Genomic DNA, 27700 nt, shown 5'->3' on the forward strand with positions numbered 1-27700 from the left:
TTTGACAAATGACCAAAATTCCAGCCCTGAAAAATAAATGAAATGTTGGTTCGACGGCCGAGCAACATACATCTCTAAGCTGGGAGTGTGGAAGAGTGCAGCTCCCCTAGTGAGAAGGGGCATCTCAGAATTTAGCGATGCGACTAGGTGGAGATGCGGAAGTGTACTCGCGAGCGTTCTAAGCGCGACAGCTCATCTCGCAACACGACGGTGGAAAGCACATTTGACAAAGCACAAAATTAAAGAATCTCACGAAAAAAATTCATTTCAATGATTTTATTTTGCACAGCTGAATATGCAGCTACAAATCAGCTGGTACGGTTGCAGACTTAGCGCACGCGGTAACAGCACACGGACAGAGAACGGCAAAGGAGACAGCAACTAAAAGTACTTTCTCTGGAGAAAGTACACACTTTAGATAAATCACGATGACAACATAAACCATCACAACACCGACGGCACTGTTTACTGAAGCAACCGCAGTGTGTCACGGCTTGTTTATGGGGTTTCTTCTTTTTGTATTTCTGCTAGCGTAGCTGCCATATTCAGCCTTATGTTTCTTAAAGCAAACTGGCCGCCCGATGAAGCCTTGGTTACGATGGCCTTGCTTTCTTTACTTGATCTGGGGGTTGCGGAAGCTGCGGCCAGCAAACTTGGCCTTGTCCCCAAGCTCCTCCTCAATCCTGCGGAGTAAAAAAAAAAGGCAGCGTTAAAAATGTGCAGCCCTGTAATTGCTTGCTCACGCCACTGCTGGCGGAAGGGTCTCCCCCCCACTCCAGGCAGCTCTAGAGAGCCCCTCACGAGGGAATGTTTGCTCTATTCTTCCACGCTTGCAGGATTTGGAGGAGGTGGCAGTGCCCACGCTTTACCCCTGCCGATCGACTGTAGTGAACCCATTTACACTGCAGGGTGGACAGAGGCAGGGGAGGGGTTACTTTCTAATCTTTTTCTAGACTGGAGGAATCCGATGAGCTATGAAGCTCTTTTTCACAGCTGTACCATTGTTTCAACCGCCAAGATCGGAAGAGATCGAACCAGCGACCTCACCTTTTGCAAATCTATTGTTTTTGCGATTTACATTACCGCAACATCCCACAGATGTAACGATGGTGAAAAAGTGCATGAATGCATGTACATCCAACAATGTGGAGTGAACGTCACAGAGTTATTCATTATGAGATGGAGAATCTTTGCGAATGGACCCCTGCTGTGCAACTTTGTTTGGGCTTACCTCATGATCTGGTTGTACTTGGACAGACGCTCGGATCTGCAGGGGGCACCAGTCTTGATCTGAAAAAAGGAAGACAAAATATTGATTCACCTTTAGACCTTCTGCTTACCTTTACGTTATATTGTCCAATAAAGATGCAACACGGCTACTTGCCACTTCTAGATAATACAATGGAATCATCAACTTTTTAACTTTGAACATAAAAACAACTAATAGTAATGCTAGTACAAATTTTACACCAATTATATTGTTCACAATATCAAAATCTAATACTCAAGTAAAAACGCTAAACCAATAATACAATGCAGTGACACTTGTTACACTCAAAGCTGAATACATGGCAAGCCTAGGTTTAACACCAAAGTCTGCAATATACATATCCCCAGAGGAGACAATCAAAGGGCAGGGTTTACAAAATAAATTTGCCTCCTAGTCCATTGACGCTCGTGCATTCGCACACGCACGAGTCTCTTTAAAGTTGGCCACAAGCCTACCATTACCGTGCCAGTGATGGTAAGCCAGTGGTCCCAACACTCAGTAACCAATGCCAGCACTACTAATGATAACCCAACACTAACCACTAACCCCACCCTTTCTGTATATATAAATATACATCTGCAGCACTTTGTCAATCCAATGGTGAACGAGGGCCATGCCATGTTGGTCGTGGAAGTTGTTTGACCACACTTCACTACGCTGGTCAGTGTGGGTTAACGAAGGCAGGGGAGCAGAGAGCAACAGTTGGACCCATGGAGTTTGCGGCATTGCCCTCCACGTAGCTTTGCGAGTACGCGTGCGCTTGAATTTTAACCGCGACAAGGTGACGATGCACCGCTGCTCGGACAACGCACCTGGCCGGTGCACAGCCCAACGACGAGGTCAGCGATGAAGGTGTCCTCGGTCTCACCGGAGCGGTGGCTCACCATGACGCCCCAGCCGTTGTTCTGGGCCAGCTTGCAGCTGTTGGTCACGTTGAGAACACAACCACGCAGGAGACGACAAAAGGCGTCGCGTTAAAAAGGTGCGGCGGCCGGGAGAGGAGGGTGCAACGATGCATCGATTGCCATCCATTATTCAGCTCATGATACACGCATTTAATAGTTTATAATAATAAAATGTATGTTATAAAATTTTAATATGCGGTATTTAACGAGTTCACATCATGCCATCTAATCATCGAATGCCCGAATTGTTCTACCCCTACCGTGTATTTTGCGTATATGGGCGCTGCATTTGTGCAACTGCCTTCGTGTCTTTAAGGACACTAACTGTGAGCTGCTGCACAAATCATATACTCCGGTCCATGCTCATTGGACGGTTATGCTCAGATTCCTCTGCAGCTCCCCATCGTGAAATCCCCTCCTACTTACAGTAAACACTGAGGACTACGTTATTTTAACCCTACCTGCCACCACCTCTAGTTAGGACACTGCATATATATATAAAAAAAATGCAATGCATATAGTCCTTGTCAGCGAGCGATTGATATTACAAATCTCACCATCATTACACCGTATACCAAAGATAACATTCGGCAAAATGCTCAAAAAAATTGTGCTTGCTTTGAGGAAAATCAACTTTTTGGGGGGTTATTGCCATGTAAAGTGACCATTCAAAAGCCAAATGTTCCTTAAAATAAAAGGTTCAAAATTTTGTTTGTGCAAGATTCTTTATTTGCACGCCCCCATCATAACATGTTTAAAATCAATGTTTATTTACTTCTGTGTCTTCAGATGTGAGTGTTTCGGCACTGTTTATCCAACCCAACCGAAATATCACTGCAAAAACAACTCGCAGAGTGTCAGCTGGCTTGTCACCAACAATCCACCACGAGCCTTCCCATGGGAGAAACCGATATGAGGGTGTTGCACAGACTCCAAATTTAGCAAGGCGACTCCACCAGCTCGTTCATCGATAGCCCCAGTCTGGTCGCAGGAGGTCATGTCCTAATTTTACAGCACGAACAAGTGTCCTCCGGTAAAAGTGCATTTCTAAATTATGCCCTGAAGTACAGCACTTTAAAAAAAAGTTATACCCAGTCACTCAATAACACTGTGACCTTTGTGAATCAATCAAACAGGGACAACACTATGGACAGCTAAAGAGTGTGCTACGGTGCACACACATATTGTGGCAAGAGATAGGCCCTTTAAAAAGGGATCAAGCAGATATCTCCACTGTCAATCCAGAGCCATTCACCGACCACCTACATGACTCTGCAGTCTTAATTATTCTCCTAAACAATGTAACACACCACTGTGCTACAATGCAGATTGCACAAGTATAAGAATGTGGAAGTAAAGGGGCAGCCTTTTAATTACTAGCTCACGCCACTGCTGGTGGAAGGATCTCTACTACAGCGAGCTCTGTTGAGCCCTTTAAAGAGGGAATATTGTCAACCATCCCATGCTGGCCAGATGGACACTAACTACGGAGATTTATGACTTTATGGCAATGATTAATGACAACGGACAATGATGTACACAAGAGGGCGCAGGAGGACAACGGAGAAGGAGGGACACTCACGCCTTGATGGACTCGGTGACAGAGCCGATCTGGTTCACTTTGAGCAGCAGGCAGTTGCAGGCCTTGACATCCACAGCCTTCTGGATGCGCTTGGGGTTGGTGACGGTCAAGTCGTCGCCAACGATCTGGATTTTGGTGTTGGCCGTGATCTTGCTCCAGGCTTCCCAGTCATCCTGGTCAAAGGGGTCCTCAATGGACACCACTGCACACACACGGGAGACAAGAATTATCTCCTTTAGCCTGCAGCAAGGCTCGTTTTAGCAAACACCCATTAGACTCAGCATGGTGAATGAGTGGGTGGTGGGGGCAGTAGTACGCCTAACTACCTTTGATAATGACAGATCACACCAACCCTCTGTATTAATTTGTATTACTTTTATTGTGAAGGCAGGACTAACTTTGACAATGGTCAGGGTGGTTTTTGCCATCAAATGTAACAGGATGGAGTGGTCACAAAGTGAAAATAAAGGCAGGAATACAGAATGCATCCAACACAAGCTGGTAATTGCAAGTGCCACAAGTGGGAATCTAATCAAAATGGCAGGACAACACACTAGAGGGTGGTGTTGGCCAGCCAGCAAGCACAAAGCCCAGCCGCCTCTGTATACCCAGCGATGACGTTAAAACATCCCCCCAGGTACTCGTTTAAAAAACGGAATCAACTTTGCGTCGGGGCCCAGGACGAGTTCAGAGGTTTCTTGCCAACGATGTTCTGTACGGTCAGCAATCGATCCCACGTGTCTGGGTATCTTGGTACAGCGCGATATTCACGCGGATAAGTAGCTGCATCACTCCTCCACATTGCGTGCGCGCACACGGAGTACACACGCGCGTGTGTCACAGCGTGTATGCCTACCCGGGTAGTCCTTGGTGAAGCCCTGGTACAGTTCGGCCAGCTTGTCAGGGGTGATGTAGCGCTTGGGGTCGTCGGGTGACTTGAAGTCCAGGTCGTACATGCCCTTGCGGTAGAACTCTGAGGCTGCCACGTCCATGCCAATGACGATCTTGTCCGAGTAGCCCGCCTTGTTGATGGCGGTCTTGAGCAGCTCCAAGGCTGGTTATGAAACCGGGAGGTGGGGGAACAAGAGGAAACGTGACGGTTACAACAGCCGTGACTAAGACTCCCCCGTTAGAATGTCCATCAATGGATATATGCAGAACTTCTTTCGTACCAATGTAGCCAACTGTGCGAACCAGAGGTGGGGGAAGGTCAACAAACTAAAAACACAAATGCGAGCTCAGACAGTGATAAATGATAGGGTTATTATAGTAGTAATGTGTAAATAACTACCACGTGTATTTTGATGACAGTAGGAATAATATAATCTATCCATTTGGACAGCCTCGAGTGTTAATTCACATATCCACACATTTACGTGAATTGCAAAGGATAGCAAAGTGGAGTATCAATCAGTGGCTCAGAAAAACCAATGGAGAATAACATTTCCCAGGACCCATTTGAGCTTGGGAGATATTACTTCACTACATGGATACAGCAAACGCAGACAATATACTGCCAATGGTATCTGTAGTATTGTCGGATTTTTTTCCCCTTCAAAAAGAATAGTTGTAGAAAGTTTGAGCAACTACTCTTCAGGATGTACAGAGTCTATTGGGAGTGTCACCACAATGTCCTTCACCCGATACGTATTTACAATGTACTGTACTCTAGTCGTTAATTAAAAAAAAAATGGACAAAGTCGCCGGTTTCGTTCCAACCGCACAAGCACAGCTATTTAATTATAAATCAGCTTAAAAAGTGAAAAGGTTTAATGGAACACAATCTAGCAACGTCAACGCGACGTGACCTCGCGCTTGTTAATTAATGCCGGATCACATTCTCGCGTTTCGAAAGGAGGGGCTGGGGAAGATTAGGCTGGGCCCAAGCCATGTGCTCGGCAACCCTCCTCCTTTGCTACCAACTTGACCGCAAACCTCCACTGCAAAAGCTCGAGGGCGTGTAGACAGACGTGCACAGACACGACCGTTTTCAGCCACCTTGACGCACCGGGGAAATCTCAGACCGGAGCGCAAAGTGCAGTATCGTACCTCTCGCGTCTATTTAAATAAAGCCGAATTTGGAAAAATTCGTGAAAGTGGCAAACCATAAAATTGGTTTAATGGCAGCAATGCACATCTGGACCAAAACATAAAAATGGTTAGTCACTGGAAAAGGAGCTTCCAGTCTCCAACGATAACTCCACTTTTATGTACAAACCTTCCTTTTGTGCTTACAAAACCAGAAATGCAATCCCACCGAAATTGCTTGAATGCGTTTAAAGCTGCATCCAATTTCATAATGCAACACTCGGCAAAAGCAACTTTGAATACAAATTCGCATGTTGCCTGCAGAAAATTTGGCAGTGTGGCCAACATTGTAATGGCCACCACTGCATGTCATCATGATTACGAAACAAGTGATGACTGATGTGATAATTATTACATTCATTACTGGGACCAGAGGACATTTTCCCCATTGTGATTCTGTTATGGTCAATGGAGGACAATGCACTCTGGGATGTGGAGCAAAATGGATGTGCAGTGCATTGTGGGGCATGGGCATGCCCTTCCAATGACTTGCACATTGTTTGGACAGGACAGACAAAAAAGGGACTTAAGTTTTCAGATGCTTAACAAGTTACTTATGAAAATGGTATTTAAGCCAATGGCAATTGCAGAAGTTTTATTAAAGTACAACTCAATAATCTCCCAATGAGTTTTTCTTCCTCGGAAGGGAAAAACGTTTTTTTTATAATTGATCATCTCAATCTCTTGCAATGACTTAATCTTATCTGACCTTAAGAGTTATTTTTTTTTCTGGCAAGCTTGGGCTTCTTTAAACCTACGCAAAGATGTTCTCGTACGCTCCAATTGATTCTCGGCCAATCCACAGTAATCACCAATGGAAACATTGGGCAATTAATGTATTTAACGTAGTTGTCAGTGAAGACTTTGAAAACATACATCACTTAACCTAATAATCATATTTCTATTCTAATTTACAACTATGGCTTGAACACTTAAGATTCTGGCTTGACACAAGATACATGCATTCACACTCAAGCCAACTGGCCAGTGAACTAAGCCACCCAGCCTATGCGCAAATTCCATTGGGTGCGCCGATGCACCCAACATGGATTTCGGAATGTCGAGCCATCATAGGCTAGTGAACTGAACGAATGCCGGTGCTCGTTTTTCCACTTCTGCCAGTGTCCATGCCATTTAATATGGTGCAGCACGCACGGTTGGAGGGCGGGTAGACAATTTGACATAAGCAGAGCAGCAATTTTTGCTCGGTGGAGAATTATTCATTATACAAACACAATAGGAATTCCTCTAATGCGAAAGAGAGCAAGCAGTCGCAAAATGCCCCTTGGCTGCCACCCAAACAAGAGAAGAGGCTTCGGGGGTTGCAGCCTGGTAAAGCTTTGCATATGGGTGAATGCCAAGCACAAAGGCACTGTTCAACAAAGGCAGACGCGCTGCCGCATACACGCCCAATAAACTAAAGTCCTATGGGTAAATGAACACGCAACATCTAAAAGCAACATAATCTGTATCGTGCATTTACCGCCTGAATGGCCTACTAGAACACCTCCCTGTGTACTGTATAACCAATGTTGCAAGAACCAAAATAATGTTAGTTCAGCATAGTGTTCAGACTGCATCTTAAGTCACGGTATCTCTGCAAAGCAAAGAGACACGACTATATTAATGTATGCTCCCAGACAATCCATGAAGAGATTTTCCACATTCTTGTGATATGGCCAGTCTTTCATTGTTAAACTTACTTTGTTGGCCGCTTGCAGTATATGTTCCATTTAAAGTGTCAACCCACTATGTAGTGTGGTCTAACAACTCCAATGACTGACATGGCGTGGGAATAGCTTCATCCATCATTTGATTGATAACAAATACAATAATAATGTACAGCCCCTTTGTCAAAGTGTTTTAAACTTATGAGTGAACAGTTTTTATTTACTGGTTGTTACATAAATTCATTGAACAGTCATGCCATTATATAAGCATTCGAAACAAATAGCTTTGAAGATGAAGCTTCAGAGAAATTATATATTTGCCCTCTTATTTCACAAGCCCATGTCTGTTTAACAGCTGGAAGAGACAAACCGCTTAATGTTTTCTGTTTACAAGGGTTATAAGCAAAGCCTTTCTAAGTTATAAAACGTCTCTCTCCAGCTGTTCTAACACCTGACAATATGACATATGAACATTCAAGTAACATTCTGAGCATCAATGCATTCATACGTAGCATGATAATCGTTTCTTTCATTACGCTACTGGCTAATATGATTGGCACAAATATGAAGATATTTCAATGTGAATGGTGTGTCTGTATATTATACAGCAGTGGGCTTGGACATCTGTTAAAGCAGTTTAGATGAGCAACACTGCAGTGAAATATACTTGCTAAGACATTTGACCTACATACGACAAAGTCAAATTGTGAAACATAACACGTATTAATTTACAGCCATTTGTCAATCCACTGCTGAATGAAGGTCTTCCCCCAGGCAGTGTCAGTTGTGGGGGATGTTTGACCATACTTCACCACGTTACTCAGTGCAGGTTAGTGAAGGGTTGGGGGGGGGGGCAAAAGAGTTTTAGATATAACTTGCCAAACCTGGGGAGGCCTTCATCCAGCAGCGGACAGACCATGGCTGGTGATGAAAGACTGGACTGTACCGATGAATAATGTATTTAAATGTTGCACTATTGGACACAAAATGGCATCCACTCCCAAGGTGCCTTTGCTACACTTTTTCCCAAAAGCTAATCATTTCAATTGCACGCAACTGATCGTTATGAAAACAAGTGCTGCTGTGTAAGCACAGCAAAAACACCAACCCCAATAACAAAACAGAGGGCCCGTTGGCGTTCGTCTAAGACCAGCTACTGCGATTTCAAATAACTTTTTTTTCTGGCTTCTATCATGCGTCTGCAATGATAAAGTCAAAAAGGTTATTTATTCTAGCATGTATTAGTTGTGCCCACTCGAGTTCTGGTGCGGAGGCAGGCATGGGAATGATAATTAATACATTCATGTTCAGCAATCGCCTGTTCGGCTCCAGTATGGCATCACCACAACAATGTCACCTGCTGTCTAGCCACAGGCTAGCACACATTAACATTTTTTTTTTACGCAAATATATTTTTACAGGTGGAATTTGTAAGAAAGGAAGCCTCGTTAGGCCAAAGATTGCTCATTTGCCACAAGACTGAGGCGTTTAATTCGGAGGATTAGATATAATGTTCATTGCAAAACAGACAAATTGGCCACAAACCGGCAGACAAGGGCTCACCTCTTTTGTACAGAGTAAAACGAGGATTTGATTTAAGAACCAGTGTTGGGTGCCTATTTCGATAGGTGAAATAATAAAAACGTCTAATGAAAGTCTTAAGCCACAGCTTTCCACGGGATAACAGAGCTCTCGCCCGAGGCTACCGGGCTACTCAGAAAATGTGCTCCGTAACATTTTATGAGCATTCACTGGCTTCCAGAGTGCGTAAACAGTAGAGACTTAAAATAGGCAATTAGTAATAAAACGGGCAATACCATGCTGGGCTGAAGGTTCTTTTTCAACCAACTCAGAAATGATTAATTTTCAATAAACAATTTAAAAATGTGAAAAACTTTACTATGTCATAAAATTTGTTAAAGTACAGCAATTATTTTACAACTTACAACTCCTAATAAGTGATTGCCCAACCTTTAAATGTTATAAACACCAAAGTATTGCTAAATTTTAATTATCTACGCAAACTCACAAGTTGATATGCACACGCATTAGAGAAAGCACTGGCGATACAAGAAGAATAGTAAGGGAATTAGAATCACATATATTATTTATTCCTATAGGAACCTATGACTTGACTCTCTCCGACATAACTGAAATTACTTAAGCAACTACAGTCACCGATTTTTTAAATATAAATCACTTACGCTCACATAGGACAGAATGCTTAAATGCGAATACAGTAATAAACGTGTGCAAACTACACTGAACAATTTAACGTAACTGGCAGCAGAGGGTTTTGCCATCTAATTATGTGTGGCGTGCATGTAGTTAACGGGTCTGAGAACATCAACTCAAAAAAGGTGTGCACTTTGGTCGCCGATGTAAAGCCTATTAAAAATGTTAAAAACATTGAGCAGTGGCGAGACGGCCTGAGCAGATGGAAACAGCCATCCAATCAGGAGTAGTGTCAACTTAAATGTGTAAATTGGAATTAATGCATTATTTTTAGGAAAACTGTGCAAATATACCCTTCTTGCACTGTTATTTTTCCCATTTATAAATGTTCGTTTGCATAACACGAATCACTTGTGTTGCGATTAGAGAAGCAGACTCATTATTCGTATACTTATTTTGCTTTAAATATTTTTTCCATGTGCCACCCAACCATGCGGAGCAGCTGGTTGCCTCAAGATTTAAAAAACGAACTAGGGACAGCTGATAATTAAAACATAGAAACCAAGTGTGACTTTGCCGCAGGGGGAATCTTACAAAATGCAGACACGGAAAATTAATTATTTACTTGCATAACTCTTGCAACTGGCAAAACTGATCCTTCATCGACCACCTGTCTGCTTTAAGCTTCCTTAGCATGTGGGTACTATTTCGTCCTTTTTGTTATGTTGTTATTATTATGAAACAAAAAACCGCTGGAATTTCTGGCAATGCCATTTGCCCAGATGCCTTAATAATCATACTGTGGCAAGTGGACTTGTGGGCACAGTATCTGCAGTGTGGCACCACACCATGTGTTTTAAAGCAACAGAGAATAATCAAATGTTTATTTTGTGGCAATATATTTTTTAGAGATATCTATCGTTGACCATCGCAGAACAAAAAAGAGCTGTCATTTTTTTTTACAAAAATAAACATCTGCAGAACAGAAGGTAGTTGATCGGATGTCAGCTGGAATAAAACACTTAAGATTCCCCCCCCCGAGAACAAGTGCAGAGCCAACGGCTTGCAGATTTTATTTTAAAAAGGGTGTGTGCTGCTTAGGATAGTTACCAAAAGCAGTTGCATAACTTGTCTGGCCGGAAGCTGTTTACGAATAATAAAATGCAGTCGTCAGTTTGCAGACGATGCGATGAAAATATACTTGTGTAGTGACATACAATTGGTCACTTAGCACCATAGTGCTTGTTACTGGCAGGGAATGGGATCTGCAGTTACAGCAGCCCTGACTGACAGCAGACCAGAGAGGGATGGAGGGGAAAGGTTACAGAAGGGGCATGTGGGGGAAGCCCGGGAACCCGCTAGTAGGTTCTAGAGAGGGGGCGTGGCCGGGGCGGGGCGAGGCCACGCCTGGAACATAAAAGGGGGCCCTGAAGTGAGAGCTCTGGGCTGTCGTTTGGAGTGGGATCCCGTCACGCTGCTGGAGTCTGTCGCCGTCTCCACCATCTCGGCGTCATCAGTCAGGCAGTCTGCCAGCTGTCCTGACTGGGAGCCGTAGTTACTAAGTGTGAACTGTTAAGGCTGTTAATAAACAGAGTGCCTCCTACTCTTAGGTGTCTCCGAGTCAGTCACTCCACTTGCATATATCTACAACCTTCATAGATATACCTGTGACGATAGCAACCGTGATTTAGAGTTCCATAAACCTTTATTTTAATGACGTATTGTGGAAACACAAGTGTAACAACCGATTTGAGGCAGAATATAAGACAGGGTTGTTAGGTTCATATAAAACAAATCTGGAAAGTTGCTTGAAGTAAAAAATACTTGTGTACTGGGCAAAGTGACACATGCCTTTTATCCACATTTCTGTATAATTATCATTGAGAATTCCAACCTGCAAGGATGTACAGCAAGTAGGTTACTCAATGTTATTAGCAGGTACTCCTGTTTCCCTCGACATACAAAACGCTTGTTTAGGAATTGGCCAAACATCCCGACGCAGAATTGTCTTGCAATGGAATCCTGAACTTGCGAAAGCTCTCCTGCATAAACATAGCGAGTAGACACGTGGATTTATATTTTGTGAAATCTCAAGATTCCAGCCCAGAATCTCAGCAGCGCCGTCTCGGTGCTCCGAGACGAACATATGCCCCCCCCCCCTCCCTCCAAGTAACCACACCCAGCCACCGGCTCACCGGCTGACTACTCACCTTCCTTGTTCTCCAGGATGTTAGGGGCAAATCCACCCTCATCACCCACGTTGGTGGCATCCTTGCCGTACTTCTCCTTGATGACTCCCTTGAGGTTGTGGTAGACCTCGGCGCCAATGCGCATGGCCTCGTGGAAGTTGGAGGCCCCCACCGGCAGGATCATGAACTCCTGCATGGCCAGCTTGTTCCCAGCGTGGGAGCCGCCATTGATGACGTTGAAGGCCTGGGTGTTACCCGCACAGTGCATCACAGGGAGGAATGTGGCAAGGGGTGTCGTATCCATACATCGGCGTTACTACATGGACACACAAAAAAATTGCTGAACAGTTAAGATTGCTCTCAGTTCTACACCAGGCATGTGTAGACCTCAGCTAAGCGTATGCAGACCCAAAGTCTCCCACTGAGAAACCAAGACAGAGCACCAGCAGACACTATTGAACACAATCAATCAAACCTCTGAAGACAGACGATGAAAAACAGAGCCAGGTGCAATGCAGACCCAGATACACACCGCAAAAAATATCCAAACCTATGCAGACCTCAGCCATCCTAACACAAATACACACAAACTGCCAAGCACAAAACAACATATGCAGATCAGTGTGTAGTCTGCCCCCCAAAGTGAGATCACAGCCAGACGTATCCAATGCATACCTCAGCCAAACCAGGGCAAGCTAGAGAAGACCACCGAATTGCCTAGCCAAAGGCATAGCGAGCTGGAGCTCTTACCGGCACGGGCAGGATGACTTCCTTGTGTCCAGCGAGGTCGGCGATGTGGCGGTAGAGGGGCACGCCCTTCTCAGCCGCCGCGGCCTTGCACACGGCCAGGGACACACCGAGGATGGCGTTGGCTCCGAACTTGGCTGCACACACCACGCATGCGCAGAGACAGATACCTCAATAATAGTCGTATTCCTCCTGTTAGCCGGGCCCAAGCACACGGCTTCAATTAACATCAATCGGCTGGAGACGTTATAGGAATTTAATTTCGTGAGATTCCTGCCCCCCCCCCCACCAACAGGTGAGGTGCCAGGGGGTAAGGCCCAAATCCAAGATTTTTCAAATTTGGCGAGACACTACATCGAAAAGTGGTTTACCAAGTGCAGCAATCCATGCCACGTGCATAATGAGACTTTGAGACGGTCTTGACAAGTATTAAGTGGTAACAGTTAAACTGATATCAGTATGCGGGAAGAAAATTTTGGTGCCATCATTTATAATACACTGCGAAAAAACAATGTCTTTCCAGATTTTAGCCATAAAAAAAATCCAACATTAAAACCAGCATGGCACTAGCTGAGGTGGTGTAACAAATAACTGGCAATCTCCTTCATCTCCCCAGTGTTGATGTTCACACCAGCAGCACTTTACCTGGCTGTGGCAATCATTTAAGTCCAAATCAGAGACGAGTGACCCAAGTGAAGTTCAGATACCAAGCATTTCAAAAACATACCAACAATGATGATGAACCGTCACAAGTGCAGTTTGTTATTGAAGTGTTTTTGTCTATCATTTCTTAATTTAGATAGCTCCGTTTCCTTCATTATGCTAAACGCAACATTAACATAACATTTTCATCAACACGTAAACAAATGCACAATTCGACAGATTTATTACCAGCATTAGAATCAATTTTAAATCAATTCATGCATTGTTACATGCCTATCGGAACACCACTTTTCAACCAATGTTATCTGGCTAACAATGAACTTTGATCACTGGGTTTGTATTGCAATGTGCTCACCTCTATACATTCCAACCATTCACGCACACGTGCATAGACAGTCCCAGAGCATGGTCAGAAAGCACAACAGACACGTGCGACTTTGCAGTACGTACACTTGTTCTCAGTTCCGTCCAGTTCCAGCATGAAGTTGTCAATCTTCTCCTGCTCGACCACATTGAAGTTCTGCACCAAGGTAAAAAATAAAAATCACTTTAAAAATCCCTTTTAATCGCAGCACTGGGATCTCGCATACAAAATACATAATGTAATGAATACACAAACACGGCAGTTTGAAACAAGAGTTATTATCAGCAACTTTGAGTGTTTAAATAAGCTGCCGACTACCACTGACAGTTCGGTATATTTTATATTTATACTCGTCCATTTAAAAAGCAGTTTCCAACACACAGTTAGATGGATAGTCTTGAAATAAAGTCAGTTCAAGTAGAATTATCACTATTCATTACACTGACATTCACTTGTCTTAAGGCAAGTTCAGATGCTCAATGTGCAAGAAGTGTGAAAATCCAGTTGTGATAAAGTGCCTACCTTAGCAATGAGGGCTGGGGCAATCTCCTTGTTGATGTGGTTCACGGCCTTGAGCACACCTAAAACAAGAGTATAGGAAATACAATAAATGTGTTTACTTCCAAATTTCCTGGAATAATATATCCAAGTCAACTTTCTCCATTCTCAAAAACAAACTTTTGCGGTAGAGCTAATCCTCCTCCGATGGCCTCCAAATCGGCGATGAAAATTCCACATCCCTTTGACTGGGACCATTATTTCAAGGGAACAACCACTAGATAGTGGTCAATTTAATCGACCCAGTAGGGCCAATGGACAAAGTAAAATCCCCAATCAGGATCTGAAACTGCAGTCTTCCAATTGTGAGTCAAACACTAGCAGAGTGTTTCATTGGCACGAGCAGAGTGGATCATTGGCAAATGAAAACACATTAATATTTAAGTCTGTACTCCCTGTGTGATGAGAGCAAATGTTAAAACCTGAAACTTTTTCCACCAATAGATAATGGGCTAATAAACATTAAATATTTACTCAAGCTGCCAAGCTACGCAAGCATAGGCTGCACACGAGCTGTTTTATAATTCATTACAAATAGCAAACCCTAATTCTATCCAGCACTTTTTAGCAGCCACATTTTAACTTCACCAAAACCACAAACTGTGCGGCTAAAAAAAACACTGGCAACCTCAAATAGCACTTTGGAAATTTTCAATTCACCATTCTTACCTATAAAAGTCATTTTTTGTCTGTGTGTGTTGACGAACCTTGCGACGCTTTTACCTCGAAAAACTGTGGGGTTTACGTTTTTAAAAAGTAACGAAGATACCACGCGCTAAGCCCGGGGGTGACCCAGCGCTATTTGTATTTCCCATTCGTCAACTTTAAAGTAGTTAAAATTAACAATTTATTACTATTCATTATTATATTACTACGCTGACCCGTGGTTGCCCTAGCAACGCACACACGCTATCGGTGGGGGCGGGGAAAAATTAACATTCGCGTTAAAAATGCAAAAAAAATACACAACACCGAGGTAAATTTTTCACAGTGTGATGTCTTCTTCTCCCCCTCCCCCCCCCATGTGTACAGTTACTAATAATAGAGTCCGTATATACTACTGTAGAGCGGGCGGGGGGGATGGTGTGAGGGGGGTCGCAGTCCAGTCCCAGCCTGCCAAGGTGCCACCTCGGCCGGCTGGGCAATCAAGGCGAGGCCAGGGGCTCTGCACGGGACTAGGCCTCGCCACGGCACTCTTAAATTAGTAGTTGCTTTAGAGTCAGCAGATACTACTATTGAGTTAGTAGATACGACTATAGTCAGTATATTCTCCTGTATAGTAAATAGATACTACTCTAGAGTCAGTAGTTACACTATAGTCGGTAGATACAACTATAGAGGCGGTATGTAATAGGGTCTGTAGATACCACTATAGTCAGTATATACTGCTGCAGAGTGGGTAGATACTACTGTAGGGTCACTAGATACTACTACGGTCACTAGTTACTACTACAGTCAGTTGTTACTACTGGGCTCAGTATATACTACTATACAGTCAGTAGCTACAACTACAGTCAGCAGATACTACTATAGTCAGTAGATACTACTATAGAGTCAGTAGATATTACTCTCTATTCTATGTAAGGTGTGTAGGTATATATGCCTACACAGGGGTAAAAATATTTTGAAGGGTGGGGTGGGTCGACAATGTTCGGAAACCTTTTAGATCAACTATTTACCCCCTACTTTTGATAACTTTTTGGACTTCTGCAAGCCTCTTCTAATTTTGTTGACGGACAAATGGACAGACAAACGGAATGTTCGGCTTTCACAATAGCTTTGTACTTGTGTATGAATGTTATGTTTTAAAGATAAGTTTTGAAATATTTTTTTCCCCCGGGCAACGCCGGGTACTTCCTGCTAGTGAAGAATAAATGTTTTTCTCGAGATAAGAAGTACTTTTTCCCCAGGATTAATACATTTATGGAGGTGTGTGTTTCTAGATTTGTATATCTTTGACACTGGCCATGAGTTAAGTGCCATTTTACTTTCCAGAGCTTATGCTAACAATTCTTTTTTCATTAACAGCGATATTAGGCAATACAATTGAGCTCATTTAGGCCAGATACATAAAACTAAAATAAATTACGCAAATAAAAATACCGTAGTAGCATATGCATAAAAAAAATGTATGCTGTAATGTTTCCAGTACTGCTAATTACAATAATTTACTTTCAACACCATTTTTTTATTACAGTTGATAAACCTCTCTTTTTACTGAAAAGCTGAGCTACACAACCAGTGCTCTTTAAGCAAAGTTTAATAATCCACTAAAAAACCTTAAGCAAAAGGGAATAAAAAATATACCAGTTTTTTATTGCAGCTCATAATTGGTTTTCCAAAGTCACGTGACCAAGACTGCATTGCTCTTGGCAAGTTAGTCAATGAGGCTTATGTCCTTATTAAAGAATCCAGTAACCATGTGCTACTTCATAAAATATTCCCGTGCAGCTCTCAGAAGCACTGCCAATGTAAGCCAGTACATCTGGCAAGAGACCGCATGTGGGGGTTAAGAGGACTGTACTATTTTCAGAGCTATGCGTGCCGTTGATAAAAGGTAACATTCAATATTAAAAGAAGCATATGACAAACCGTTTAAACTGTGTGGCTGTTGTGTTATTGAGCCTGGGCCACTCAGATGGCAACAACTCGCTACAATCACGCACACTCAAAGATCACCCCATATAGCCTTGAACAGACTGCTGGAGCAAATGCTGTTAGAGAGCACCTATTATGGCTGGCAGGCCAAATCAAACTAGGGGAAGCACCGCAATAATTGTGATATCACTCGCCACCGTTACCCGAGGCCGGGAATTGAAGTTGGGTCGGCAGGTTCGTAGCACCAATTAGTACAGGTGTCTACGTGTGGTGCGAAAGAAGTTAAATATACATAAGTAGTAGAGCACACTAACCACCAATTCCCTCTTCATACTCACTCACACTATTGCAAGCACACACACAAAGGACGCACCCTTTCCCAGGTAGCGGGACTTGTCCCCATCGCGCAGCTCCAGGGCCTCATAGATGCCAGTGGAGGCACCGCTGGGCACGGCAGCACGGAAACGACCTGCAGGACAAGAGGACAGCGTGGCAAGGTCACTCACCTCGCCTGGTCTCACAACCAGGAACGCAGCCACTGTGGGTGTCGGGACAGCACCCAAAATTATTACAGCAAGACAATCGTGGTAGTGTTATTTTTAAAAAACGTGGACTCAAAATCGTGGCATTTTTGAGTCCATGTTTTTCTCCCCTCGACAAAGTCCACCCATTCTAATTATGCACAAAATATTCTTATAATTGTTCTTTTATATATGAATTCTACTCAGTAACACGTAGTATAAGCGTCATTATTTGCATCATCATATACCTCTTATTTATAAACTACAAACGTTAAGCATTATTTGATTGGATTCATGCTAATATATTTTTTTATAATAATACACCATGCTCGATGTTAAGCGCACTTTCAAATAAGGATCCATCTCCAGAGCTAAGCTTTAGCCTCCCGTCTATCCTAGGCAAAGCCCAGTGACCCAGATACTTCAATTGGATTGGCAGCACTGCCGCTAATATCCATGCGCTTGGTGTTCACTCTGAGGCTCAAGGCCACAGCATGCATTATTACAGCACAAGGCTTGGGCTTTGCTTTTGCGTGGCGTAGCCCAGAAGCCATGTGCTTTCAATGGCATATATGAAATTTAAACTGCATAAAGACAAGCATGGCAAGCACAATAAACTGCACCATACTTCAAAGCTGGGCTGCACGTGTTACAAATAAGCCTCCTTGGCAAACGCAAGAGACGTCCAAGCCATATGAAATTGGCCACCATCACTGCATTACATATTAATATGGGAACGACAGACAGATTTATGGAGGACTGTTTTGGTGATAGGAGGTCAACTGTAATACTGTTTTTGTAGGTGTGCATTTATTGGAGACTTCAACCCCAAGATCCAGGTATGGTGCACAAAGCCTTATGGAGAAAATTACACATCACTTCTTTAATAACAAATTTGTGTTTTTCTCATTTGAATTCCAATCTGATGCCACAGACAGTAATTCCAGCTCAAGTGGATGGTACTAACACAGCTAAAATCTCTATTGAAAGTTATGCATTTGTTTTCCCTTTTACTTTTTGATGGGTTTCATATCATGACAAGAATGGTTAAAGGTAAAGGTTTGACATTCTGAATCTCCAAGGCAGGGCCTCTCAACCCCAATTCTTGCGACTACTCATCGTAAAGCTTTCCATGACAAGGGGTTGGGGGGGGGGTTAGCTGCTTGCAGTGGCTTAAATTGTATAAGAATAGATAAGATTGGTAATCACCAAAAGGGTACTTTGTGGGGAGTTGCCAACCCTTCAGTTGCGAAAGACTGCTCTGGAAGGAAGGTTATTTAATAGGAAAAGGAAGCCCTTGCTTGACAAGTTTAAGAATGGAGAGATACGATAAAGGGAAGATGCAAGATCAGATAGCAGGGACTTAAACTTGAGCTAATAACTTTCTCTTTGGCAGATACAAAGAGAGCATGAAAAGTAGTTTTTAGATATTTCTTAAATTTTCTTTAAACCGGGTAATTGAATATACCAAATTAGACCAGGAACAAGAGCAATATGTAATTTAAAAGTGCATGTCGTCCATGCTACATTTACAGTTGAAAGAGTGACACAGCCTACCAAGAATTATTCAATTTTTTTTTCAAAAATAACTCTTTGCCGAGATGCATGAGGAATCTACTGGGTTTTACACAGCACAGATGGAGGGGTGATTAATATGGTTCAACCGCAATGGCCGTTTTCCTACGTGAAACACAAAATCCACTGACAAAGGAGTGAGGTGCCCCTTCCTTAAAGTTCCGAGGCATGACTCACTGCGATTTAGATGAATGAATAGTTATAAAGAAGAGAAAGCACACTCACTAGTCTGTTCTATAAACGTGTTTTCAAAACGCAAATTGGATATAACACGATTAATATATCAGGGAACACATTCTATAACGTGGATGCGTGAACAAAACTACGTCGCGCGCGTAAGAATAAGCGCTTGTACAGCTGCCTCGGCGTAGCATCGCACGAGGCTGGATACTGCTGGATGCTTCCCACATGCCTCAAATCTGTTCAGCCTGTACAAGCATCAAGTGTTTTGTCGCGGACTGTGCTTTACCCTATGTATTATTTATTAGAACGCGATTTTTCCATAACGCAGTGTTCTTCAGGAACGCAACGACCGAGTTATATAAAACAGACTGCAATTAAAATAAAACTTTTCTTATCGGAGTCCTCTATTACACATGGGCCCCAAGCTGGTCTGCAAATATATTATTGTCTGCGGATTGATAATTGAAATAATCTACATTGGGCCAATGTGTGAAGAATGCCTCCCCGTGTCAATGCATACAAAATGTGTTCCACCGAAGAAACACATAGATTACAGTACTGTATATTAATGTATTAAGTACAGTATGTGTAAACTGGAAATGTCTTGTGTGCACGGACACTATATACTGCATTACAGGGTTTATTCAGAAGTATAGGAATCTTATTTATTTGTAATATTAACCATGGTATTAAAATAATAATTTTACACGCTTAAGATAACACTCATACTGTACATATGGTGCAGCATATAAATACACAGATAGACCATGTGCATTTTTTTCTCGCTTTTCAATTTTGGTCACGTCCGCATACAGTAACGCAGCGTAACTGCGGTCATGGATACCGCTAAAATTACTGTGGTAACAAAACCGCAGCACGCACTCATGCACACGATAGGTTGCCAGACAGATTGACGAGAGGAAAAGGGGGGTGGGAGAGGGCGGAGCAGGAGGCAAGAACTCCAAAGACAAAGATCCCCCGCATTGCCTTTAGAGAATGTTGTGGCAAGTGCTGTTTGCCAAGTAGCACCCATGAATGCCGGCACAGCACGAGGGGGTGGGTGGCCAGCATCACGCTCAGCCACCTTTGTCTCCCCAGTAGCAATGTTTACACATCGCACCAGGTACTAATTTGAAGCAGTCGACCAAGGGAAGGGCCAGAACCGATTCGGATAAAATCGTCACTGCTGTTTGGTGGTCGTGAGCGGGAATCGAACTCGAAACGCCGGGTTCGTAGCACAGCGTGCTCACCTTTGTGCACTACCACTCCCTAATAGAACTCCACCCACAGGCTGACCCACCCCCACCTGCTTCTACCCATTCTCCTCCCCACCCAGCCCCAAGCTACGTCTGCGAAGGAGGCGCAGCAACATGGCTGCCCTGTGCAAGCCATGCACTTACCCTTGCCGGTGTAGAGATCAACTTCGACCGTGGGGTTCCCACGGGAGTCCAGGATTTCCCGAGCGTGGATCTTGCTGATCGACATGGTGGTTCTGCGAAGGACAAGATGTAACATCGTTAAAAGTCGGAAAGCGGTATTACTCTGCCGTAGAGTGCTCTCTAATGCACGGTAGTGCATTTGAAAGACGCAGCAGCTGCAATGATAACTACATGCAGAACATTAGCCCTGCCAGGTTTATCCATTAAGGAGACTTTCAAAGGATAATTCAGGGACACAGTCCTTAACAGAATTATTTAATGGACGAGTGCTATAAATTCGCAAGGAACCTTCAAAGAAAATAAGATCCGCTTTGTTTATCCCCCCCCACATCACCTCTGATGCTGTGTAAAAATTCCTTTAGCTTTTGCATGCCAGGTGGTAAATTGAAATGTTTGACCCAACAAAAACTTCTGTAAGCGTGATAAATGCTCCAGGGCAAATTAATATTAAATAAACCGTGCTAAGAAACATTACTGTAATGTAGTGAATAAGTAAATGACTGCAAATTCACGGACGTGTGAATTAACGGAATCAGTGTGCTCGCGTGACAAAATAAGTTATAAAAGAACGGGTTGCTTTTCATGGCCGGTTCTCCTCTTACAGGGTGTGCCACCAAAGAATGCATGGGGCTTTATTTCATTATTTGTTGCCTACAACTCCCCGTCTTCAACAAAACCTCAAAATCCCAGGTAATGGCCAACAGCGAGAACATGAAATGGGCTGCTTTGGAATGCATACGTAAACATTTGCACAATTGCTTTGCAGATCGATTGCTCACGATGTACTCTGGGCACAGGTAAGGCAATAAACCAGACAGAAAGGGACCGATCTGCTTCATCACAACAGAGGATTGGTTTTACAAGGTCACGGGACTTGATCAAGAACGAGTCTGCATTTGGCGTTTGCATACATTTTTTTGCAAGAGCAGAATATGGCTTTATTTGTTGTGCATTAGCACAGGCACGTTACTCTGAGGCCACTGTGCCAAATGAAACGTGAAACACTTTGCATGTAAAAAAAAATTACTGTCCCGTTTGTAACCTTGGAATCTACCCAGCATCCCCGGCAACCCCCACCTACCAGCCACCCATTTTGCTGGATGCCCACCTAAAAATACACGGACCACCCCCCCCTAACTTCAGACACATTCTACTGGAGTCAATCCAGGATCGAATTGCGTCTCCTTGCAATGGGACCACGAGCCAAATTTACCGACCAAAAAAGGTCATCGGAAGAGTGTGCCAACTGGCGTACAGTTTCTTTGCGAAATCTGTTAAAGGTCCTGTCAGGATTGGGTGTTCTCTAAATTTGAGAGTCAGTCGAACGCTTTTTTTTTACACCGGGTAGCACTCGGGCGACAGTAAATCCCAACTGAAAATGCCAAGTTAAAAATGCAATGTTGCACCCATTCTAAAAAGGGAATTTGCATGTCCAACTGTACACATTTGCATTTACGCTGCAACTAACCACAATTTAACTAAATGCACAACACACACACAGAAGTTCATGAAATTTGCAATAAGGACGTAGATTGTTGAATTAAGTGACATTCAAAACGTTGCAATAATAAGTCTGACAAGTAGCTTTTTTTGTTTCAATACAAGATAAATATGTTAAGATTCATCACAAATTGTTGTTTGACACACATCGGCATTCAAAGCTTCACCAGCCTGCAATGACGAGCACACGGAAGTATGTTCACGTGACCCCCACAAACCCAGTATGGGGTGGCCCTCATCCAGCAGTAGATTGACCAAGGACTGTGTACATGTTCACAGGCATTTGTAAACTCAGAACCTTTGAGTGTAAAAAGAACGTCATTATTTTGTCTCACCCACTGACCATTATAAAAGGCCAATTAAATTAACCATCAACAAAACCTTCTTAACCTTTTCATTGCTCAAGCGCTGATGCTGTTTTGCCATAACCATAAAAATCAATGTGACCCAAGTTCCAGGGTTATCTGAACCCATCTACAGATGTTTACACAAACAGGTCATTGTGTAGGGTGAAAACAACTGTGCAACGCTCATCGACAGAAGACTTACACAAGAGAGACACAGCAAAACACATGTTCCACAGTTGATCGTTATGAAAACAATGCAGTTGGAATCATCTCCTAGGAACGGGACAGATTAGAACTGGAATTGAGAGCTGAAATCTGATCGACAAACAAGCAAAGGGTTGTCCTTTGCAAACTCACGAAGGACGAGCTTGTAAGGTAAGGTTAAATATATATTTTTATACGTAAAATCCCTCGAGAACTGTAGTAATAAAATGGTTCCAAATGGTGTCCATGGTGCAATAAAAATCAAAAAAGCACTTTTTTTTGCTTCCAGTCTACACATTGCCATGCAGGAGTTTGAAAGAGACATTGCAAAAAATGTGTTATTTACACAAAACGTCTGTAGAAATCGATGTTGCTCAACCAGTTTCCAGCTCAGGGAGTATACCTGACCCGACACAAAGGGCACATTTTTTTTCCAAATGCGGTTCTTTATTACAGTACATAAAAAACGTCAGCACGGTTAGGTGGAGTTTTGCATTGCAGGATCGTTAGGTGGTAGCAGAGGGTTGGGCAGGCCTTCATCCAGCAGTCGTGTGACCGTAGCTGACGATTACATAAAACTGCACGTAGACTGGTGCCACAGAAATAAGATTTTTGGCTTTAAAAGTAGACCTCAAAACGCAAATTTAAGGTACTCTTTTCTCAAACCATTGAAAATATGTGCTGTATATACAGTAGAAGCACCCAGCAAATATTATAAGTAGTAATTCCTCTCTGGGATAATTATTAAATCCTTGTGCAGCGTATTAATACAAAACTGTTAACTTGAAAGCAAACAGTTAAATCATATGGACATAACAGACCTTGTGATTATTACTCGCAAGAGTGGCCAATGTTATTTTGGATAGAAACTCAAACGATAACGGTTCATAAAAATCTTATCATGCACTTGAATTTGAAACACTTAGCAGCACGAAAGGTGCGAATGATTGTGGGACTAGACTAATGCAACACGAGAATGGAAATGCTATACTATACAGTATGTAGTACTCTATTCCCATATATTCTCTACATTGTGTGGTTTGTGAGATGATAGTCTTCATTTGCTGAAAACCGAAGCCATTAGTCCAGGGAAATGGTTTCTTTTTGTCAAGTGTAGCCTATATTTAAAATCAGGCACTGCAGAAACCACTGTACTGTAATTCACTGCCCATAAATTATTGCATGTGTAGATCATCGTTGTCAGGTTCCTATCTAGGGGAAGGATTTTTTTTCTAATTCGCAATTTTTGTTATCTGCCGGTCACCATATGCACTAGCATCTCTAAACGAAGGGTAGATCTTGTTTTTTCGTCAAATGAGCCATTACTTACCCATCTATGCCCCCCGTGAATGTTTAAATTAATCAATAAATCCACTCTGTATTCCCTGCAGCTAGGCGACAGCTCAGCGGGTTGACGTGTAAATTGCTCGCCGCTTGCAAGGCATAATCAAGCAATTTCACAGTGCAGTAGTTAATAAGAGACCATGGTTACAATGAGGTCACCTTAGGCAAGGCCACAGAGGGACGACCCAGCCAGCCCTGGCCTTTCATAAAGGACCACATTGCGGCTGTAAGTGTCGTGACAGGTCCACTCAAGTGACAGTCTCTCAAAGTTCATGCCCACCCACAAAATCCTGAGGCTAAGGGGCACTGAGCGGCAGGGGGGGGGGCACAAGGGAGCTGTCTTTAGCAGCAGCAGCCACCAAAAAAAACCCAACCCCCCTTGTGCTCAAAATCTCCACTGGGGAACGTGACTCACTTTGCCCACGTCACGAGTACGTGCCTTCCGGCTCGCACGTCCTCATGCACGGCTGCACCACTCACCGCACGATGGCTCTTTCCAATGTGCCCTCCCCCCCTCCCCCAGTTTTTAAATAGAACGGCGAAACCTAACGCCACGATATACAGTGTGACCGTGAACTGGGATGAATTGGGATCCACTTTATTTGTGAACTTGGAATGCAAGTGCTGACCTGTTTGAGCGAGTAGCAAGCTTCATGCAGTGGATAACATGTTGCGCATTTGTATGCAGTACACCAAACTGCCGTGTGCCATTTAACTTCCTATTTCTCAGCACTGCACGCCCATTTCCTGAAGAAAATTATTACAGTGCTGTACACAGTGTAGTTATAGCGGTCAAATTATAAAGCACAATTTTACGGGAGTACCTACTGCGGTCCAAATGGTTTTATTGGTACACAGACTCTGGTATTAATTACGCAGGAACATTTTTTTTGTATCGTGTATGCCACGAAAAAGGTGCGGGTTATTAAAATGATGCCCTTTAGCCCGGAAAAGGTTACATGGGAGGCTAACACTCCTGTCCAGGAGTTTAATTAGGATGCTGGAAAGAAAATCCCTGTTGTGTTTTTTTTTGCATTTGCGATTAAAAAAACCCATAAAGACGCCATCCTGCGAACCACGAAAATGTTAAGGAACCGCATTGTAATTTTTTACATGGGGCTAAGCCATGCATTACCCAAAAGCAAACGGACACGCGTGTGTGTGTGTGTGCGTGTGAGCTCAGAGGATGAATGACAAAGAAGTATAGAATTACAAACCACCAGCAAGCCGTCCTTCCCTCGACAACTGTGTGTAATGGGCTCGCTCACCATGCGTTGTTACCCGCAAGGTCACTCCAATGACTCCATTCACTGCGCTGAAGGGACAGTCCTCGTGCACTGTACACCATTATCACTACGTGCAGCCCGGCACACACACCACGCAATCCTGCTAGGAATCCACTTGTTATTGGAAAGGCAACGTTGTCCTCGTGAGCGCGGCAGTGCAGGCTTTTTATTTTTGTTTTGCCGCGAGTGCTCGGGGCGAAGGGGCTTACTACGAGAGATATAATAACAGGTCCCTGCAGGGTGGGCTGGTAGGACAAGTCTCTGCGCTGTCTATTGCTGATTTTACACCCAACAGCACGAGATTTCACTTCGTTAAAGTATTGAAAGGGGACGGACGGACGGACACATTAGTCTATTGCAGGCTGGTACACTCAGTTTACAACTTCGTTCCTACCAGTATAACCGCGTGCCGCATTGCTGCGTTTAGCATTCCAATTCGGCCACGCGTTGCTACAAACGAGCTCACAGTTCAAAGTTCAGCCTACGTCCTGGACAGTGCAAAGTCTCGGCCTGTCACATCGTTGCCCTTTCATTAGCAGCAGCAACCGACACGGATAACAACGCGTTGGTTTTGCATATGTTGGAATCGAGGCGTGTCAACCCCATTATTGGAAATAAAACATATCCCAAGCTTCTTCTTCTTTGGTTCTTTCGGTCACGAAAGCTTTAAATCGAAATTTAAAATATCCCAAGCTTGCCACTGCGAGCTCCACGTACACACTGCGCTGCAATGGTCAAGAGCATCAAAGTATCGATGTTGCGTCGTGCACTTTTTTCTCTGTTTGTTTGTTAAACCAATACGGTCCGCAACTTTCAAGCACGTAACTCGTGCCTTAATAAAAGTCGCGCTCAAGTTAAACGTCGCCGCCGCCGCCGCCGCTACTGCCAACAGCGTTTAAAGATTTACAACAACAAAAAAACACACATATATTTGGCCTCAAACTCTACTACACAGTGCCTACGGCGTGTGGGCGTGAGGCACTATTTGGAATTAAGGGAAACACTTGGCGACATACGAGTTGCTTCTTGCAGGGAAATTAGAACCATTGCCAAAGCATGCACCACCGTGTTAATATCATTGCGGACTTGCAACGTCGCTTCCCCCTAGCTGCTGGGGGCAGGTGCATCGCGGGTTGGTATGAACCATTCCCTAACCTCATTTTATATACCCCCACACCCAACAACTAATCAACCAAACTAAACCAATGTTATATGTGTGTGTGTGCCCACCCCCCCCGCCTCCCCACCATGTGTTTAACAAAATAATTATATACAAACCTACCAAAAGCAGGAGTGGGTGAACCAACTTGGTCAACGTTGAGTTTAGCATTTGCATTTTCACCCACGACTCACGCCTGTCAAGTCCGGAGTCCAAAGCGACGATTACTCTCGAGGTAAAATATGCATTCTCTTGTTGCAAAAAAAAACACCGATAACCCACCTTCGATTCGCACGGTTGGCTACGTACGGTGCCGAAAGAAGTTAAACGTACAGGAATAGGTTTTACCCTTTTAACTGGCACAAAAACTGACACCTTTATTCAAGGCATCATGTTTGCAATGACCACAACACAAGCGGTCAAAATGCAAACAAAAAAAGAGACAACTCTGATAATGATATGCACTGTCCTTGAATTTGATTGGTCCACACCCGAGACAGCAAACATGATGCCTTGAATAAAGGTGTCAGTCAAAAGGGCAAAACCTATTCCTATATCTTGTTTCTGGCAAAGGAGGTCTCATAATGTAAAAGTTCAACGTACATTAACCACTTTAAAAAGTCGCAATAGCGTCGACCTTTACTGGCGTGGCGTCGACCTTTACAGGCGTGGCGACGCCGCCCATGCAGCCATCTCCCGTGCATCTCCTTACAAACATCTCTCGCGGAATAATAATCCCGTGCAATGACAAGTGCATGGCGTACGTGCATGGTGCAAGTGCGTCTGCCGAAACGCAGCGAGCGAACACGGCGTGGAAACGAACTTCCCCGTCGCCTGCTAAGTTGCCACCTGCATTTGCGTGCAACGCTTATTATCACGGTATTATAATTATTATTTGTGTCACAATCTCGCTTTCTACTGACGGCGCGTAACCTCACCTTCGGCGTTGAGTGAGAGGCTTGGGAAGCTGCTGCTGATGCGGCTGCTGCTGCGCTTCGGAAGAGCGAGGGGGCTGGCGGGACACTCTGAACGCTCCGCTTCCTTTTAAAGGCAAATTGGCGGGAAACGCCCCCCACTAGCCCCGCCCTCCTACCCCCTCCCCACAACCCCCCCCCCCCAGTCACAAGCCCCCCCCCCCAGTCACCAGCCCCCCCCCCCCGCCGCCCACAAGCCCCACCCCACAGCTCCCCCCCCCCATAAGCCCCCCCGGCCACGAGCCCCCCCCTCGCCCCCACACAAGCCTTGCCCACGCCGTGCTGCGATTGGCCCGAGGTCGAGTGACGTCTCTCCGCGAGCCGCGTGCAACGATTGTTCAGCATAGCCCCCCCCCCAC

General features: G+C 43.9%; 1 protein-coding gene across 1 annotated transcript; it reads right to left on the reverse strand.

Annotated features, from left to right (window-relative positions):
* Positions 1–261: 261 nt before the first annotated feature.
* LOC116946993 (alpha-enolase) lies at positions 262–27432 on the reverse strand. Its single transcript, XM_032962326.2, has 12 exons — positions 27306–27432; positions 20489–20580; positions 17183–17278; positions 14176–14234; positions 13740–13809; positions 12630–12763; positions 11901–12123; positions 4614–4811; positions 3758–3959; positions 2083–2191; positions 1232–1290; positions 262–683 (listed from the first exon to the last, which is right to left on the reverse strand). Exons 2-12 carry the CDS (start codon positions 20571–20573, stop codon positions 614–616), a joined length of 1305 nt encoding a protein of 434 aa, XP_032818217.1. The 5' UTR covers positions 20574–20580; positions 27306–27432; the 3' UTR covers positions 262–613.
* Positions 27433–27700: the final 268 nt, after the last annotated feature.

The sequence above is a fragment of the Petromyzon marinus genome, chromosome 28, assembly GCF_048934315.1.
Source record: "Petromyzon marinus isolate PM22_M1 ecotype Great Lakes invasive population chromosome 28, UKy_Petmar_22M1.pri1.0, whole genome shotgun sequence".
Classification (NCBI taxonomy): Eukaryota; Metazoa; Chordata; class Hyperoartia; order Petromyzontiformes; family Petromyzontidae; genus Petromyzon; species Petromyzon marinus.